Genomic DNA, 17721 nt, shown 5'->3' with positions numbered 1-17721 from the left:
TTTAGAGTGGTGCTATCCACACACATAACTTTACTATTATTCTTTTAATGTTAGTAACTTTAACGAAAAGTTTCCGGTACTGTTCACTTTAACAAAAAACAACATTTTTACGCTAAAAAGTCAATTCTGGTACTATTCATTTTACCCTTTATTTTGTCCTTATCGTTAAAACTCAAAGTTTTCAAGTCATTTCCATTAGTTTTTCTTTTAATGTTCTCCTTGATTATGGTTACCCCTGTACCCTATATATGATAAAACACTCTAAAGAGGCAAAGGCAAGGTATGAAGCAAAAGACAACCTGTCAAAATGACGTGTGTGGTTCATCTTGCTCATGGGAAGAGAAAATAATCACAAATTCGCCATAGCATATTATCATTTGCTTAAATTAGTAATATTGTTGTCCAAGCAAATAATAAGATGCGATGTCGAATTCATGAATACAATCTTAAACCAAAGAAAGCAACATCTTGCATTGTAGTTGTTAAACTAGTCTTTAGAAATGAAATTTTGACTTTTGACTTTAGATTGTTGTAGGTGTAGTATTTGATATTGACCTCCCACCAATATTCTTTTCAACTTGTCTAGCTTTTCTATCACATGAATGTTTTATTCAACAAATCGTCTATTTTTAAAGAAAACTAACGAAAAGTTAAAAAAAAAACTTCAGTTTTAATGAAAAAGAATAAATAATGGTGTAGTGAATAATACCAGGATAAGGTAAAAATATGTTTTTTCGTTAAAGATGAATAATACCGGGAATGTTTCGTTAAAATTCAATTTTTTTAATGGAATACATTAATACAAGCATACCACTTTTTTTTGTCTTTTAAAAAAAAAAGAACTAGCTGGTGGGTTAGCCATAACAGTTCATTCTTCTAGAAACTAAGAAGACTCACAGAAACATTTTAACTTCTTCCTAATCATGATCGTGTGATTCACAAGTACATCACTTAATTAGAAATGTATTGTATTGCATCGTTTCGTATTGTATTGTATTATAAACGTGACTCAAATATATATGTTTGAATTGGTCGGTTTGCTTAGCCGCCTTCATGGGTTCTTCATTTTATTTTGATTACACGCATGCATTCTATGTTCTTCCAACAAGTTGAAGCTTCACGCATTCATTATTTTGATTAATTTAAGTTATAACTTTGAATCATTGACCATCTGATTAGTTTCCCAAGCCGCAGCCCCTCCTGGAATCTTCCAGCCTCCTCCTACCAATTCCCAGAAGTCAAAACCCTAACAGGTCCTCCTTGTTGCTTAATCTGCTTACCAGTCAACTTCAACATTCCTGAGCACAAATGCTGTTCCAAATTAAACTTCCTCTGTCAAAGCCATCAACGATAAAGAAAGCTTGATGATCATAGATAGTGCGTTCTTTATCCATATGCACTCCGAACTGATTATTTTCTAATTTTTTATGCACTCGCGTACGAATAACAGCAGGGAGCTTAAAAGGTGTTAATTAAATTCACTAGCCAAGTTTAACCATGGCGTGTATGGTTTCTTACAAACTATTTCTGAACTCTGAGATTATGCAGACATTCCAAAGCATATGCTTTACATAGGGGTAAATCTATTTCTTCACATTTCCTGCTGGTGAAAAAGTTCCTAAGACATTACTCGGTACACCCCAATTAAAATTTGCACAACTTTTTCTCTAACAAGACAGACACATAAGTCAACAAGGAGATATGGTTGCTGCATGGGGAAAAAAATATGATATCTCTATCTTTAGAGTCTAGGGAGCGGTAAAGTTGGAGCGTCCGTTTGATAGCTATTTTGCTTTTTGTTTAGGTTTTTATTTTTAGTTTTAAAGGCAGAAATAACGTATATGAAACAAAATCTTAAAAGTGAAAACAAGAACGTATATGAAACAAAAACTTGAAAGTGAAAACAACTGAAACTTGTTATCTTACATTTAATGAATCATTCCATATACATCTAAACTAGAGGTAAAGTTTGATCTCTACCAAACAACGTTGAATCAAACTTGTTTTAAAGTGCATTGATCTCAACCCTTGTTCACTTCATCGCCCCTCCTTTTTCTTTTATATTTATCAAATGATCCCCATTTTCCTTTTAGCCTTTTCAGTAATATGTAAAGCTATGGCCCTCAAGCTATCAAATAAAGCCTTGCGGCCCGGTGTCAAAATGGCACGGCCTCTTTCATATTGATAGAGATGTACCCGCAACTTTCTTCAGTAATCTTTAACTTTTTAACCAAAATAGTTTCTGATATTAATATAACTCTTCATTTTGTTCTTTGATAATGAAGATCAGTAGGAGTGGTACTTAAGTTTGTTCATTGTAAATTATTATGGTCATGTCTTGAAAAATCTGTCAAAATCTTCATTAAGTAGAGAAGTTGGTTTGACAAAAATACCCTTAAAAATATGGTCACGTAGTCGTTCGCGTGACAATTGATAAAAAGATACTGACAGACTTTTCACGAAAGACCAAAATGATTTACGGTGGACAAATTCAAGAACCACTTTTATCAATTTTCATTATCAAGGATTAGTAAAGTGATGAGTTATGTCAAGTTTTAAGGATCATTTTAGTTAAAAGGCCGGAAACCTTTTAGATAAGTTATAAATTTGTAAACAAAGTTATAAAATTTGGTACTCATTTCTGTGTGTGTTTCTGCTTTTACCAATGGATGACATGAATGGCTATAACTACTGAGCAACAAAAATCATTTCAATTCAATTATTATGTCCATCCCATTTATTTCTTGCTCAAGTGTTCATCATTATTATATTCTAAATGTTAAATTAAAGCCCAAAATCATGGAAAATTGCAGGACCCAAATTGGAGGAGAGCTCATAAAATATAATATTGCTTCCACTGTTGAGTTTTTGATACCAAGATTATAGCTCTAAGTAGTTAAAAATTACATCAAAGAAAGATACAGATCTCAATGTAATCGTAAAAACAACAACCTTTAATAGTAAAAGGTAGCCGATTTTCACACCTCCTATGTGGTCTTACACATGCATTTCTTATTTCTAATCATTAGATTGAATAAATCAGATGAGAATAAACAGACATGATCAAATAAAACGTGTAAAAGAAGAAAAAAAAGAGTTTGTTTTATCATATCCAGTACTAAAATCTAGCATAACTTGTATTCGAGCTCACATGGCCGAAAACAATCAAACCCTGAATCATAACTACCACCAAGAATCAAAGCCGCTCGGCCATATGATTCATACCGCATCTAGTAAAAAAAAAAAATCTGTTAGAACTAATGAGAGGAGTGTACTCAAAATTTTTTGTTAACGGTTCAGATCAGTGCAGGGATTCCATCTGGGAGTTCACATCACTTTGTTACATGCACGAGTGCATAATGTATTGACAAACTTTTATAAACAAATTGAGCACATATTATACCAGTCATGACAAGCTCAACTGCATCCTGCAACTTACCCAAGAACATTGCGAGTCTTCTCTTTTATCTCGTACTTAAACACCAATTAGGACGACTAATTAGTTATTTAATTTAATGGTATTTTTCTTTTTAATGTTAGAAAATATCGCCGCTCACTACTCATCTTAAACAAAAGCATAACCTACAACGAAAGAGAAAAAAAGGGAACAAAGTAGAAAAATATTTGACTCCGACAACAAAAGCAGCTGGGAATCAGCTAACTTTCCGGATTAGAGATTAGGGTTTAGGTGTAATTAGCTGCTTTGCGATTTGCTTTAAGACCTACAACAGTGCTTGAAAACAGAACATAACATAAATCGTGTGAAATGCTGGGAAGACCCCACACCTGTATTTTTCCCGATAATCTAATAATTCAAAAAATAGACACGTGTTGACATTTGAATCGAAAATGAACTAGTGTAGTGTATACTCTAGGCGCGTTATAATATTGTCTCGAAGATTAACTTTTTTATTTGGTGATTTATAATTGTTCGGGACTACCGATACAGTTGAACTAGTTTTGTATTGTATTTTCTTCTCTCTTGCTAGTTGCTATTAAATAATGTCATATCAAGTTCTTCATTCCAATAAGGTGGTGTTGAACTGACAAACGTAAACCACCAAAGTTGAACATTGTGGTTCAAGTGCTGCTTTGGACGTTTAATTTACACTAACCACCAACTTAGCCACTTTTGTAGCATTGGCCTATTTTACTTCTCAAATGTTCTTCATCAAATTCAAATCTACAAGCACAAGCTTAAGTGGTCAAGTTAATTATTACTGCTACTTACTCATGAGATAAAAACTTAAACTTCAATGTCATGGATGTCGTCTTAGTGTACAATCTAAAAAGTTAATACTCGTCGTGAATGTGAAGAAAGTGCTCAACTACAAATCTGACATCATGTTAATTCATTACCGCTAAAAAACACAAGGAGTGTGATATTAGAACCAAGTTTTCTAATAGTAATTAAAGAAGAAGCTTATGTAACATTGAAATGTCAATGTAACGATATTCCAATTGTATGAAAATTATATCTTATTAAAAAAGGACTGTAACTGGTAAAAATGACTTTGAAAATAAGTACAAGGAAATCAGGAATTATATATTTTAACCTGAAAGTGAAAAAATGAAGTCTCAAAAGTGATAAAATGCCAGAATTGGGGTCAAAGAGGTGGAAAGCACTGAGAAATGGACATTGAGTTGAGAGGTGGGGTTTGAACTTTGAACTCGAAGTCCTTTGTTTCTTCCTTCTGCCCTCGTATTTGGACCCAATTAGTAGATTGCCGTCTTCTTCCACCATATTTTGATTTTCTCTCCCTCGACCACAAAAAAGTCGTGTCTTTTGACTCCTCCTATAACCTAAAAAGTAGAGGTGCAAATTACAAATACAACTCTCTCTCTCTCTGCACTTACGTCCCTTTCTCTTTCTCAAGCTTCAGGACAAAGACTTTTCTCCCTTCCTAATCCGCCCAAAGAACAAATCCAACTTCCTTCCCACTTCACCTGTCCCTCTCTCTCTCTCTCTCTCTCTCTCTCTCTCTCCACATATATATTTATGCCTCTAATTCATCCAGAAAAATTGATTTCCAAGCAAAACACAAGCATTTCTCATTTGGGTTCTCCTAATTTCCTCAAAATCTCAATACCCTTCATCCATTTTTTGGATTTTTGAGGTAAAGCTCTCACCTTTACTTCGAACAACAGCAACAATGGGAGACTCCTCCACTTTCCGTCGAACACTCGACGACTCGAGCGCCGTACAACTCACCGGAAAAATCATGATGATCGCCGTGCTCGTCCTCTTCCTGGTAGTCGTCTTCGTCCTCTGCCTCCACCTCTACGCCAAATATTACTTGTGGCGGGCAAACGACGACCTCACCTCCTCGGTTCCCGGTCAGTCACGGCGGCGGCGGCGGCGATTCGTTTTCGCTCCCGGGCAGGACCCAGTTGCCACGATGCGACGAGGGCTCGACCCTTTAGTCCTCAGATCCTTGCCAGTAGTAGTATTTCCTTCCGATGACTTCAAAGACGGTCTCGAATGCGCGGTTTGTCTCTCTGAGCTCGTCCATGGCGAGAAAGCAAGGCTGCTTCCGAAATGCAGCCATGGATTCCATGTTGATTGTATCGATATGTGGTTTCAGTATCACTCCACATGTCCGCTCTGTAGAAACCCTGTTGCTCCTGGGAGCTCTGCTGATTCCAGTGCTTCTGCATTGGAAGAGAATGTAAGTGATCAGATACTATCACCAGCTGAGAACTTGGTATCTGAGATTTCGGTTGAGACTCCGAATTTCCCAACAAATGTGTTGTTTTGGGGGAACCAAACTCAGGTGAGCTCCGGACCCGGTTCGGGTTTGGAGGAAGAAGGCCCTTCATCACAACCCGTTTGCCCATCTTCTTCATCTTTGTCATCTGCAAGTAATAGGCGCGATGGGATGTTGGTCATTGAGATACCAAGCGAGACTCCATTTGTTTCGGCTCCGCCTTCGCCTTCGCCTTCCAGTAACAGGTTCGCCGGAGAGGACTTGAAGTCTCCGGTGCCGACACGGTTGAGGTCACTGAAGAGGTTGTTGAGCAGGGATAGGAGGATTAGTATCTGCAGTCCTGGTTCTGTGGATGTTGAACAAGGAGAGAGAGGAGGAGGACAGAGTTAGAAAAAAAGCTAGAATGTTTGCACATAATTTGGTAAGGGAAGATTAATTTTGGTGAATTGTTGTTTGAGGAGGATCTGATAGATGTGCAATGGTTTGCATCCCTGAGAATTTTGGATTAGGGTTCTTATGGAGATGACAATATAAGCATTGTCTATGGGGATTTTAATTTGGTAAATTGTTCTTTTATTCTTGAAGAGATGGATCTTGAGATGTCAAGAAAGTTGTAATATATTTATGTATCTCTTTACTTTGAAACAAAATTCAAACAAATTGTTTGAAATGAATGTATATTTTGTAAGCAAAATGTAGGCTCAGTTTTCTTAATTATGGGTTTGATGCCTTAAACCCTTTGTTTTGGTTAACCTATGATTCTATGAAGAAGAAAGGAAACGAAATGGTAATTGAAGTTTTTTAAGTTTTTCTTGTTTGGTTATTCCCAAGGGAAAGGACTTATCTACACTTGGTGCCACTGAGAATAATGTCATATGTTTTAACTTTCTCCTGCAGTGTTTTGAAGTTGTATGTATGAAAGTCTCTCATTTGTGAACAGGAAATTTCTCTTTTGACTCCAAAAATGTTGTTCCAGATTAGTGAGCATCCAATATGCGCAATCATCTCTCTTGTCTATGTTGGATGTTGGTGGTTATGTCTTCTGCCTTTGCTGGAAGTGATTTTCACACAGTATTTTATCATCGCACCCCTCTTTATTTAAGGTCATCAAATTGAATAAATCAAACGGAACCAATAAACCAAATTAAACAGAGGTGTGTAAGCTGCTAAAAATAATATGGGAAAATCACTACTGAGGCTTCTTTGATCTTTAAACAACATTTTGTGTTGTTATTATTCTATCAGTTTCAGAGAAAAAAAATGCTAGAATGGCAAGAGGAATACGTTTTTGGATAGAGTAACTAATCGTATATTCTCTTGTGTCTCTCTCACTTATCACGTGATAAATCAAATTAAATGGTTGTCGCGAGAGAATCGGCCTTGTAACCGCTCATATCTCTCCCTAGTGATATCTCTTTGTGCCCATCTCCCCATCACGTAAAGAAGATATACAACCAAGCCGCAATGACCATACCATTTCTCCCCAGTTTTTGGGACAATGAGGATCTCTCAGAAAGCTTCTACCAAATTATAAACAGCTGCACATGTATGAAGTAAGCACCATTTCAGATATATTAACAGTCCTCAATTGCCATAAAATGTCTCTGTCACATAAAGGCAAGTTGAACGATCTCAGCCATTCCATCTCCTTTAGCAGAAGCAGAATACATGAAGCTTTCCTGGGAAAGTGTAGTACGAACTTTTTCTTTTAACTATAATTTGGCTTTCCTGCATATAAATTATGAGGATGCAGTTGAAGATTGAGTGAAATAGAACAAAAAAAATGTAGTCCAGAGCGAGAGAAACTTATTTGTAACCGGGTGCCTATCCCCTTGTGCCTATCTCTCTCCTAACCTCAAATGACACATGACATGAGGCGAGAGATAAGCACAAGGTGCGAGAGCAAAAATCATCAAATGTCACTTCTTAATTGCAATTCCTTTTATTACTTACAAACCCTAAGAGAAGGCTATATTGACTTGGTTGTCAAGCAATTTAAGTTCAATTTTACAGCATACTGAGAAATGAAACACAATAACAGTACACCTAAAGAACAATTTCACAGCATCCTTTTCCATCCTCGGATGATTCGAATCAACCAAGACGGCTTGAATTCCCGGCTTTCTTCCATTCGATGATCCAACTGCATTCCCATCACAGCCAATGCACAATCAATAAGTTCATTGTACTTCATCAAAATTTTCAGGTTAGGCTAGGATCTTCTTGCCACCACAGTTCCATCAATCAGTTCAAATCCTTCATGGAGCAGAAAGGTTAATAATTTCAATTCTCTATTCCCCAACTACTTCATGAAAATTTATGTCACCAAATAGACTGGCCCATAAGTTTTTCCAACTTGAGGGCTTCCATTCTTGTTGATGCACATATAAGGCATTGCATTGTCTGCTCTCTTTGTGGGGTTGAAAAGGCTGGCAATAGGCCCTGACATTTGACGCCGGTGCTTGCCATCGGTAGCCTTGCCGGTGCCATACACCGGACCGGAAACATTAGTCCTCTTCGTATTAGAAACATGAGATGTGGTTGCTGGTTTTGTAGTAGTTTTGTTCAGTTTCTCTCCTTTCAACCATGGAAATAGTAACTTTTTCCATGATTTCTTCTTCTTTTCTTGTCCCAATCTTCTCTCTCTACCTTCTTCTGATGATGCCTGGACGTCTCCCTCTACTGAATAGTGTTTGGCTTCTTCCAAAAACTGATTGAATTTAAAAATTAAAACCAGATGAAATTAACTAATAGAATATTTTTTTGCATTGACTACAAAATTGTTTTCAAGCACGAAGGTGACAAATATTATAGTGGTTTATATGTCCTTTAAAAGAAAGAATGCCCAAAATATTATAATCTCTTTAACATTACGAGACTCAACGCTTCAGCGTTAACTAATTAAAAACCTAACCTGATAAAAGTCGGTATGAGGATCAAATCCATTGCTATGATCATGATCCATCTCGTATTTTGGATGCACAGGAGATTTCTTCATGCACGTCTAAATTAAGGAAAAACAAGAAGATGGTTAGAAAGCGTTTACTCTTGCAGCCGAGGTCTTGGGTTGGAATTTCCCTTCCCAAATATCGCTTTGCATAATTTTTTTATTTATTATAAAGATAAGAAGATGAAATGAAATTCTTAGCTACTTCTCTACCTTTCAGATGAAGAAGAGCAATCAATCAAGCAGAAAGCTCTGGAACTAAATTATAGTGGTCCATTTCTACTAGCCATTGATCAGAAAAGGCAAAAGCCAACCACCCTTTTACAGAAAAACCCACATCAAAACATTCCTAGTTTAAAAAAAAACCCACAAAAATCTGAAACGGTGGTTGGAATGGCAGTTGAAATGGCAGTGTTCATACTTGAGAAAGCAGCACAGAGTGCAATGAGCAAAAGATACTTAAAACGGCTCACTTGACAAGTCAAAACGTGTGAAACGGAAAATCACTTGAAGGGCAAAGTTAAGCTGGAAACATTAATTAGTGGTAACCACTGTTTAATGACTTTTACAGTGCTCCTAATCGATGGTCCCCTGTCATCACAAATTAAGAGTAATGCCAGCGAGACTAATGATTCGTTTAGATATCCTTTTAAAATAATTGAAAACGTTTTTAAATAAAATATTTTTGGGTTCCATTAAATAAAATGTAGACAAAATTTTGTAATCTAAATAATATAAAAGTTGATCATTAAATTTTGACTTAAGCGTTGATAAATGTGCTCATTCCTCTTGCTGACACATCATTTAGTTTGCAAATTTTGTATATAAATAGTCTCCCTAGCATTACTCCCTTTAATCAATCCTCAACCCCTTCAAGTGATGTATTGCCTTGTACTTAGCACATTCCTCTTCAATCAACTGCATTTTGAGTTCAAACATTTCTCCTCCATTAGTTTAGATTATGATAGTAATATCAGTTGTAATAAAAAATAAAAAAACTGTCAAAAAATTAAGGGTTAAGGACGTATGACTACCAAACTTTAGGGGTGATTCCAAATTGGTCATAACCTTTTAAAACATTCCAAAAAACTACCTAATGTTTTAAAAGTTAGACATATGTTAGGTTACAAACGTCAAGTGACTACGGTATCAGTGTTAAGTGATAATGACATTAATGTTAAATGATAAACATGGACAAAAATGAAGTTGATTTTTACCAATCCTTATCTTTGGAGCTCAAAATCCTTAAATCGTGACATTTAGCAAAAAAAACAAAAACACTAAATTTGCTTGGCTAAAAAAGGTCGATTTGGGAATTCAAATCTTCACATATGACTTGAGAGTTCGAATATATTTCAATATTTATTCACATCATCATTTAACGCTAGTGACCTAATAAATGTTTATTTTTTAAAATGTTGAGTCGTTATTTGAAATATTTAAAAAAACTAGGACTAATTATTTTTTAGTACAACGATATATTTTACACTAAAGATAGAGAAGAGTTTAGGATTAATTGATTAATTTTGAATCGCCCTTAAAGATTTGACAGTTATTTATACTTAACCCAAAAATTAAGGGCAGTGAAAGATACATTTTGTCATGTGGACTGGGTCATGCACGAGTGCCGACGAATGCGGAGCATGTTTTGGCGGGTTTGAGGATTTCTTTTGGAAGGTGGATTGTTTGTCTTTTCATTTTCATATATTTTTTATGTTTTTTTGGTTTGTATGGTAACGGTTAAGCCACGTTAATATTTTATATTCCTATTACTTTTTGTTTTATTATTTCTATAAAAAATTAATATAAAATATTAACATGGCTTAACCATGATCACACATCACATGAAGGTATGAGAATAGTGTGGATATGGAGGGTAGACATTTCTTTTGGGCAAAAATTTTAAAGGGAAAAGGTAATGTCTGTTTCTCCTTCTTCCTCCATTTCTGGCGTCAATCAGAACATAACCAATTAAAAAGCAAGATAGAGAGAAATAGAAACTTGCTTCACTGTACAATGACGTTTTATCAAGTTTATTATAAATTTATTATTTTTACATCAATGTGAGTTGAACTTGAAATCTTTTCAAGTCAAGTAAAGACAGGACATCACTAGATTAATAGGTCAAGATGACAATTTATTGTATTGTTTATAATATTTCGACTTATTATGATTTATTTATTGTGTTCTTGTTCACTTGTAATAAGAGGTCTTAAAGTTGACTTTCGTGTATAATGAGTTCGATATCAAAATATTATGACTGGCCTATTGTGCGGCTTTGCCAAAATTCCTCACCCCTTAATGTAATTTATATTGTTCTGTTAAACTTTTGTGCCAAAAATCCTATATGCTTCCCCGTTTTCCATCTCGCAGAGAAACTACCAAAAGGTTGGGGTTGGCAACAACCTCCTTACTCTTCATCTTTTCCTTCTCCTCTCAAGTAATTACATGCATGGTCCTGCCCTTTCACTGCTTATAGTTGCCGGATTCTGAGGTCACGACGTTTATTCTCTGTGTCGTTCGCCATTTTCCGGTGTTTTTCACCGTATTTTGCACTTGCAATCTTATCCATCCTACCACACTTCTTTTGTGAAGACCCGAATTTTGAAAAGTGTATATACTACTGTATGTGTATTTTGATTTTCATAAATTATCATATATTAACTTCTCATATAGGTTTGTAAATATATTTGCATGCCTGGGAACCTCCATACGTGCATTACTTGGAACTTCAGTTCATTATCCTATCATTTTCTAAGCTGTGCATGTCCAATGTAAACCGAAATCCGAACCGGAAACTTGTGCGTGCAAGGGAGGGTTGTATTGTGCGTGATTGCAGGCGAGAGAGAGTAGCAACCAAAAGACCAAACAGAAACTCCACTCAAGTCGAAATAACACAACGAGCAGTGTCATGTTTGAACACTAGCAGGCAAACGAGGACCAAACATTGACATAGAAGGAAAAACATCGGCCACGAGAGTCGACTGACCTTAGCATCAACCTCCTATACAAAATTATATTAGATACAGAGATAAAACCTAAATCGAGTATTTGGAACAAGTACCTCGACTCGCAACAGCTTTTATGTCCACGGGCCCAAATAAATTTTCTACTTGGGATGTACGATATTAAAGTTGAAGTAGAGGCAGCGCCATTACAACACCGAAGACGGAAATCAGCAAAACCATCATCCAGGTTGGGACTGACTGCCTTTTCTTTTTTCCCGCCTCGGCATCTACTCCTTTTATACCTCCTGTTGAATCATCAACCTTTTCCAACAAGGGCCTCAAATTTCCTTGAGATGGATCGGATGACACATGCTCTGGAGTAAGCTGTTCGGAAAGCTGCTGCTGCTGCTGCTGGTTATACTTCTCCACATACTCGGGGAACATTTTCCGGAATGTTGCACTGTTTCAATATAAAATTGTCAGACAGCACGATAAAGATTAAAACTCGTCACGTAGAAAACCAGAAACGAGCCAAAGGGGGAGTAATCCACACGGGACCCCTAATCAGGAATACCCTTGATGGAAATGAAAGGGCAGGGTGTCCGAACAGTTTTTTTCCTCGAAAAAATATCCAATGGGGTCTATTGGAATGATATATAAATTCTATACAAAAATCAGCTGTCTGAGCAAACTGATTTGACGCCTAGTACTCTCAACTCACCTAATTCAAGCAAATTTTGAACAGACACAAGCAGCACAATTGGCAATTGGAATTGGTTAATGCAAATGCAGATGAATGGAAGAAGAGCATGGGCCACTCAACCACAACCATATTCAAACATTATGTTACTTTAGCCATCGGTGTGGCTTAAATAATCTAAAATAGAGGAAACAAGCTGTGGATGACCCAGTGAACTTACTTCTTAGAGTTAAATGCAAGAGAAGCTTTTGCCAGACGTTTCTTCTCAGCAACAGTAGTGTTCACACTGCCGGTAGTAGGACTGGTGTCCATCTACGTGAGAAAATATGTATTGAAGCCTTAGAGATGTTTCAAAAGTAACAAAAGGATGTAACATTTCCAACCAAAGGAATAGATTTTGAAAAAAATTAAATAAACCATGTTCAACATAAAATGATTTGCCTGAACTACTGAACACAGCATCAGGGATACAAATCAGCACATCTCATTATACAAAAGATACGGCTGCCTGTACTTCCAAACAAGTTAAGATTCATTAAGCAACTTATTCGTTAGGAGAATCTGATATAACATTATAAAAACAGTTCGCAGTAGAAAATAAAATTGCAAAAAGAAACCAAAGTGAAAGAGAAATCAGCATGTCAAAGGGCCAAAATGGACTCACCATGAATGAAAGTAGCCCCGTGAGTATGCTGCATATTTGAAGAACGGATGTTAGTAAAATTACAACTTACCACAAGTATTATAAGTAATAGGGAATTGCTAACAAAGAGAAAGCGTAGAAAAACAATTAACATAACATAACAAAACAAGTTCTTAATTAACCCAGATGTGTCTAACCTTGACACGGACCACATTGGATTCCAACTTTCAGGATGAACTGCAAATGTACCACATGAAGTTAGTTACTGAAAAACACACAAGAAATATTCTCTTTAAAAAGAAATTCACAAAACTTACAATCACTCATAGATAAACAAATTTTCTTCTGAGTCATGAATCTTCCATTTGGAGTAGTCATGCTACAGACAGCATGGAAAGAGTAAGTAGCAATTAGAATCAACAAAGTAATTTATGAAGTAAACAATTGCATGACGAAATATTCATAAATATTTGCAAATAACTTTTCTGGAGAAGTTTGGCATCCAGAAAGTAGATACCTGATTCCTGGTGGTTTAAATGGGTACTCTGGAGGAAACTTGATCTTTCCGTAGTAATATCCACCTACAATGAGTAGAGAAAATTAAAAAAATACACAAGCATTGAAATCAAACCCAGATAATCATAAGAACAGTGCAAAAAATGACTAATTTATCATATAGATTATTTATGCTAAGAACCCAATACACGTATCAAAATACAATGGCAGTCGGGGGAAAAGACAAACCTGCAAAAGGTGTTCCTTCACTTCCCTCCAGCACGTAGTCTGAAGCATCAGATATAAACAATAAGCAAAAATATCCTCAACTAAAGAGAAATAATTTACAGTATCATATAGATAACCCTGCCGACGCAGTTAGAAATAATATAGAAGCAAAGGACTATGCAAAGGAGTATTCTGCACTTCCGGAAATGACAACACAACTATGAGTATGGTGTCACATTAACATCCCATGGTGATAGTCACTCATGGACTCAGCATACTCAAAAAAAAAAAAAAAAAAAACCTAACAATATGAAAACTGTGTTTGGCAAGCTATTTATATGTTTCTAAAAGAAACTGTTTGAGAAGAGTGTCTAACTTACAGAGTTCCTTATGACAATTCCCTTATTTCACAATGTTAACAACAAAACCGTTGTTTCATGCCTTGCCCCAATTTCACTAAAATTTGCAAATTGATGTAAAATTAACCTATACCACTGCTCTAGCATATAATGCTCGTTCAACTATCGAAAAGACCAAAAACTCTCACACAACATAAAAATTATAGGGTGGACAAACCACATTGAATAAGTACCTAGATAGCCAAACAAATATATTCAAATTTAAAGGATCAGATGCAAATAAACTTACGCCATTCAAGAATATCGTTTGGGTGAGGACGAGCCACAATATGAGAAACTGGTTCCTACGCACAGAAAATAAAACTATTAACACCATCCAGAGTAAAATAATAAAGTTCCAAGATAGCAAAAAGGAGACATCATTTATTTAACTAGCGCACATATATTTGCCACAGTTATCAAATTTAGCAAGAATAACCACATTATTCAATCTTTTCACGAATACAACATGACATCGAGAGAAGCCAAAGCCCTTAACACAATAAGACCCAAAAACTACCCACATACTGACATTGGAATGAAACATCAAACTTTGTAAACTAGTCAAACAAACCAGATAGAACCACAAAGAACACATGAAAGAGAACAAAAGATAACATTCAGGGTGCAAGAACCGCCTACAAACGGATGCCAAAAACAAGTTCCGATGAACAAAAGAAGTCATACTTTGCAGAGTGCTCTATATTCTTTCTGGAGGCGCTTGATACATGATTTCTCCGCCATCTCACGAAAAACGTAATAAATAAAGCACTATTCAGTACTTAGCTCCTTTGGTTCCAAATAATTATTACCAGTCCTCTGATAAAATAGATGAAAGTAACACAGATAGTTAGATTCTTGTAAACAATCAAAATATTACATATTAAATTAACAATGTATTAAATTAGAACAATTGCCAGAAAGAAGAACACATAAAAATTACTAAATTAGTTAAATCAACAAGTTTGTTAATTCACCCAATGTAGGGTTTTAAACAAAAATCCCAACAAAAATTCACCAACTTCAATTGCAATCTCATCCTCTGTTAGTAATTATACGAACAACAAACCTAACCCTAATTTCAACTGCCAAACTTTAAACCTTCAAATTGAACCAAAAAAAAATTATGCATTTAAAATTCGAAAAAGTGAAATTAAAAATTAAAAACAGATAAGCACGATACGATTGAAGAACACAGATCGGAATCAGAAACGATCAAATTCTGGGGCAAACCTGAGGAGATCGGCGATTGGGGGATAAGCAGGAGACCTCGATCGCACATCCAATGACAATTGCTGCTTGTGTTTACGAATTGCAGCTGAGAGCCCACCTACGACGTCGTATCCAGCGAGTATCAATTTAAACGGTGTTTATAAAGTCGTTATTTGTTGAGTCAGTCCCCGCAGTCACATCTCCCACCCGATCAGTTCAATTGACTACTATACCCTGGTATTCTCCTATTGCGAATGAGGTCGGCTACTCGGTTGGTTGCTTTTTAAGGGTAGTTTTGTAAAACCAGATGCGATGCGCTTGGTATTTTTTTTTTATCAAATGTTAAAAAATAACAATAAATTGCAGGTACAAAAAAGTTTGAGAATATTCAAAAACATATAAATTATATGAATTTTTAAATTATATTTCGAATTTTCTGAAATTACTTTAATTCTAAAAATTTCAAAATTAAAAAATGTGATATGATCCGGTTCGACTTCGAGATTATAGAACGAAAATTAAAAACGTTATTTTTAATACTATCGGTCCGAAATCACCCCTAATTTTATACATTTGTCATATCTTATTAACCTACTTGGTTTTGTTAATTCTCATTTATTTTGTGAGCACTTATTTTGTTTTATTGTTTTGGCTTATTTTTAGTTACGTCCCTTGCTTGATTGGTCCAAAAATCACCCCTGCTTGATTGGAGGTTCGTATGACATTTGAGTTTCGAGACTTAGTTGGTCTTGCATGTGATTTTTGGGCCTTGGATACCAAAATACAAACGTGCCAAATTCTTCTGAAACTAATCTCTACCACAAGTAAAAATAGAGTAATGCTAAGGAGACCAAGTTTTTTAAACCAAATTAGGTGTCACAAATAAGAAATAAGCACGTTAATCGACATTTAATTAATAATCCAATTATCTAAACCATATTATTTAGATCCTCTCCGGATCTCCTCACTGGGGATCCGAGGAATCAATTAATACCAACCGTTCATTAAAGATCTTGCGGCCACAATTAAATGCTTTTTATATTTTCAAAGGTAAAGCAACCTCATTTTCATGAAAAATATATATAAAAAAAAAAAATTGTGGCCACACGATCTTTGATGACGGATGTTATTAATTGATCATCGGGATCCCTAGTGACGGGACCCGGAGATGATCTAATTCCTAGTTTACAAATTTGGTTTAAAAAATTTGGTCTATCTAGCATTATTCCTAAAAATATCCAAAATTCTTCAAAACTTAAAATTTCCTCCACCTCTTACTCCAAAAAATTTCATTATGAGAACTAACAAATATGAGACAAAATCCAAACAAAACTCGAACATAATTGTAAAATACGAGCCAAAAGTGGAAATTAGCATTTTACCAAAGTCTTGAACATCAAACTCTACGTTATGACAAATGCAGAATGAACAAGTATTGCCTTAAAAGACAACCAAAAGGATTTTGTATACAAACTCTAAACTCCCAAAATTATTCCTCCCGTCGAGATCTTCAAATATCAAATTTCGCCGACGACACAAAAAAAAAAAACGCCATTTGTTTTTAGTTTACCACATGAAGATCAATTAAATTAGAAATTATTTAACCGCTTGATTAATGTCAAAATTTATGTGTTTAATTAAATAACATGATTCATCTATTTATTAATAATTGCTAAATAATTTTGAATTTAGTTGATTTTAAGCATAATTGATTTATAAATTGTGACTTAGAAAACAATTCAAATCATTATGCAACATTGCTATCAATTCATATAAGAAAAAATCAAAATAAAAAGACAAAAGCCAGTAGTTGCCACAAGATCCAAGAGCTTATCAAAGAGTACAAAAAAGGTGCCAGCTTTTCATGGTTTTGAACTCTGCTTTTGTAAGTGTCAGCCATGCATAGCTCAAGAAGGTGCAGACTGGGACACTCCAATCCCACGGCTTTGTGTGTATGGCACCAACTACTTCACTCTTCAGTCAGCTTATATATCATATTGTTTCCACATTTTTTTTTTAGAGATATTTCAGTGTAATCACAACATAAAATAATATAATAATGATCATGTAATGTATCATTTTATGTTCTGATCACGTTGAAAAATCTCTACACATTAGATCCACCACTGTCCCATTTCCAGTACCACTGCCTTATCACTAATAACATATAATAACCACCCTTTCAGCTTACCAAAACACCATAAATATTATTATTAATATTAAAATCACGTGCCCCATCACCTCATCAACATTGCCAATTACAAATACATCACCAATTCATCATCCCTTCACACCAAAATCTGCACGTGCATCGGTCAAAGTTTGAGCACATGATCCCACCGATATCAGATCCCAATTTAGATTTTTTTTTTCTCTTCTTACGCTCATTTTTAATCATATTGGTATTTTTGTATTGTTTATTTAATCTGATAGTCAGAAATA

General features: G+C 35.3%; 3 protein-coding genes across 4 annotated transcripts; 1 reads left to right on the top strand and 2 right to left on the bottom strand.

Moving 5' to 3' along the window:
* The first annotated feature begins 5086 nt into the window (after positions 1-5086).
* LOC125471731 (RING-H2 finger protein ATL3-like) lies at positions 5087-6513 on the top strand. The gene has a single exon (XM_048572421.1). It carries the CDS (start codon positions 5154-5156, stop codon positions 6096-6098), a length of 945 nt encoding a protein of 314 aa, XP_048428378.1. The 5' UTR covers positions 5087-5153; the 3' UTR covers positions 6099-6513.
* A 1114-nt stretch (positions 6514-7627) lies between these two features.
* Positions 7628-9134, bottom strand: LOC125471800. Of its 2 annotated transcripts, XM_048572570.1 has the most exons (3): positions 8869-9134; positions 8623-8712; positions 7628-8418 (listed from the first exon to the last, which is right to left on the bottom strand). In XM_048572570.1, exons 2-3 carry the CDS (start codon positions 8704-8706, stop codon positions 8026-8028), a joined length of 477 nt encoding a protein of 158 aa, XP_048428527.1. In that variant the 5' UTR covers positions 8707-8712; positions 8869-9134; the 3' UTR covers positions 7628-8025. The 2 variants fall into 2 exon arrangements, with proteins under 2 accessions (XP_048428527.1, XP_048428528.1); XM_048572571.1 differs by lacking the exon at positions 8869-9134 and having other exon boundaries at positions 8623-8861.
* A 2383-nt stretch (positions 9135-11517) lies between these two features.
* Positions 11518-15458, bottom strand: LOC125471793 (ubiquitin-conjugating enzyme E2 34-like). Its single transcript, XM_048572557.1, has 10 exons — positions 15301-15458; positions 14755-14886; positions 14318-14372; positions 13691-13729; positions 13464-13527; positions 13264-13325; positions 13144-13183; positions 12968-12995; positions 12524-12615; positions 11518-12063 (listed from the first exon to the last, which is right to left on the bottom strand). The coding sequence occupies exons 2-10, from the start codon at positions 14809-14811 to the stop codon at positions 11784-11786; spliced, it is 717 nt and encodes a 238-aa protein (XP_048428514.1). The 5' UTR covers positions 14812-14886; positions 15301-15458; the 3' UTR covers positions 11518-11783.
* Positions 15459-17721: the final 2263 nt, after the last annotated feature.

This window comes from the organism of the source record quoted next, unplaced genomic scaffold, assembly GCF_019419815.1.
Source record: "Pyrus x bretschneideri cultivar Hongxiangsu unplaced genomic scaffold, Pyrus_bretschneideri_v1 Contig61, whole genome shotgun sequence".
Lineage (NCBI taxonomy): Eukaryota > Viridiplantae > Streptophyta > Magnoliopsida > Rosales > Rosaceae > Pyrus > Pyrus x bretschneideri.
This window is presented reverse-complemented; position numbering and strand designations above follow the sequence as displayed.

Coding starts and splice junctions, on each gene's coding strand:
- LOC125471800 (XM_048572570.1), bottom strand. CDS start 8,706: ATGAAGAAATCTCCTGTGCATCCAAAATACGAGATGGATCATGATCAT. Junction 8,419..8,622: donor CTCATACCGACTTTTATCAG/GTTAGGTTTTTA, acceptor AAATTCAATCAG/TTTTTGGAAGAAGCCAAACA.
- LOC125471731 (XM_048572421.1), top strand. CDS start 5,154: ATGGGAGACTCCTCCACTTTCCGTCGAACACTCGACGACTCGAGCGCC.
- LOC125471793 (XM_048572557.1), bottom strand. CDS start 14,811: ATGGCGGAGAAATCATGTATCAAGCGCCTCCAGAAAGAATATAGAGCA. Junction 14,373..14,754: donor AATATAGAGCACTCTGCAAA/GTATGACTTCTT, acceptor TTCTGTGCGTAG/GAACCAGTTTCTCATATTGT. Junction 13,528..13,690: donor TGAAGGAACACCTTTTGCAG/GTTTGTCTTTTC, acceptor TACTCATTGTAG/GTGGATATTACTACGGAAAG.